Source organism: Gastrolobium bilobum, unplaced genomic scaffold (assembly GCF_033153095.1).
Source record: "Gastrolobium bilobum isolate Gb01-03AN ecotype WA unplaced genomic scaffold, APGP_CSIRO_Gbil_v1 utg8498, whole genome shotgun sequence".
Classification (NCBI taxonomy): domain Eukaryota; kingdom Viridiplantae; phylum Streptophyta; class Magnoliopsida; order Fabales; family Fabaceae; genus Gastrolobium; species Gastrolobium bilobum.
Window position 1 is genome coordinate 238,145 of NW_026898476.1, and position 1,648 is coordinate 239,792.

Below are 1,648 nucleotides of genomic sequence, written 5' to 3' on the forward strand. Positions count from 1 at the left end.
CAGCATTCTGTCATTCTAGCTGGGCAGCCCAGCGAGAATGGTTCACCATTCAGACGCTGACACGTGTCCAGTCTGACAAGCGGGATTCAGGCGTGGCATTTTGGCAAAAATTTTTTCAAAAGTGGCAATCAGGTAAAATTTTACCTAAAAAGTGGCAGTATGGTCATTGTCCCCCAAAGTGCATGCAAGTACACAAGGCACCCCTTCATAAAGGTACCTCAATGAAAAAGCTCAGAAGAGTGGGTATCCCAATTCAACATGCATCCTCAAAAGGAGGAAGTGATGGAGAACATGTAGTTGAAGAAACAGCCTGAGTCATTAGCCCATAGCTTGGACTGTCATTGATGGGACATGATGCATCCATGCACCCATCTTCAATCCTTAATGGATTGTTAAACATAGCTGACAGTTCACTGGAATTGCAATCCCATGATTGTTGATTACCCCATAATCCTTGACTAAGTTCACTTGGGTAAGAAAAATCTGCAAAGTTAAAGGCCATTGTTTGCATGTTTAAGGCTTCTTGAGAGAATGCAGTGTTGTCAAAATGTGATTGACCCTCCATGGTGCTTGTGTTAATGGAGCTAACCTTTTGGTGATAGCTTGAAGCACTTGCATTGCTCTTCCTGCTGCTTGAACTGTTGGTAGTGGAAACAGGTCTGAAACAATTATCAGGAACTATGCATTCCAGATAGCCTGAGTTAGAATCATTGGAGAAGAAGAAATTATCATCCTGAGGTGACCCATGTGCAGTTTCAGAACACATGTCATTGTTCAAGTGAGAGGGGTTTTCAATGTGGGAAGAACCAAGCTGAGAGAGGCTATTTTGATTGGTTGGTTGTGGTTTCTGAGTGTTAGTGAGGAACTGTGAAGCTGGTAAGAGAGCTTGAACATCTTTAGGAGTAAGAACGTTATGAAAATTGGTATCATCAGAGTATATGAAGTTGGTTCTTGCTTGGTTGCCTTTCATGGACAAAGCAGCTTTGTCATAAGCAAGAGCAGCTTCTTGAGCAGTGTCAAATGTTCCAAGCCAATGTCTTTCTTTAGTTGTAGGGTCTCTAATTTCAGCAGCATATCGACCCCAAGGGCGCCTCCTTACCCCAAGAAACCTTCCTGGCTCTGCTTGTTTTCTTTGGCCTTTTCTCTCACCAGAAGGAGATGTATTGAGTTGAAGAAGAGATAAATTCATTTGGGTTTGATTTGGTTCATATCCTTTGAGGGAAGCATTTGAGGTTCTAGAGGTGGACATGGTTAAGAAAATGTGTGTTGGATGAGCTGAGAAACTGTAAGCTAGCTAAGGGAAGTTAAATGGTGCCAAGTGAAGGGAGCATATAACAGAATGGGAGTGCAGAAGGTAGGAGCAGTGAAGGTTATGAATGAGTGAAGTTGTGGGAAGTCTTTTAAAGACTGTGACTTGATCATGGAGAGAAGGAAAAGGACATTTTGCAGATGTCATTTTTATAAAAAACCATTCTCCCCTTTTCACCTACATTTTAAATCTTTTTTATTTTTATTTTTATTTTTTGTATTAAATATCTAACCCTCCATCCTATTTACTTCAGAGTTGAACTAAACAGTGAAAGTAAAGATTCCCTTAACTTGTCAAATACTTTAAATGGAGCTCTCTACAAACTGCACTTTGAGTTTT

General features: G+C 40.7%; 1 protein-coding gene across 1 annotated transcript; it reads right to left on the reverse strand.

Moving 5' to 3' along the window:
• Nucleotides 1-253: 253 nt before the first annotated feature.
• Nucleotides 254-1,249, reverse strand: LOC133316588 (ethylene-responsive transcription factor LEP-like). Its single transcript, XM_061518358.1, has one exon. The coding sequence runs from the start codon at nt 1,247-1,249 to the stop codon at nt 254-256; it is 996 nt and encodes a 331-aa protein (XP_061374342.1).
• Between the last annotated feature and the right edge of the window lie 399 nt (nt 1,250-1,648).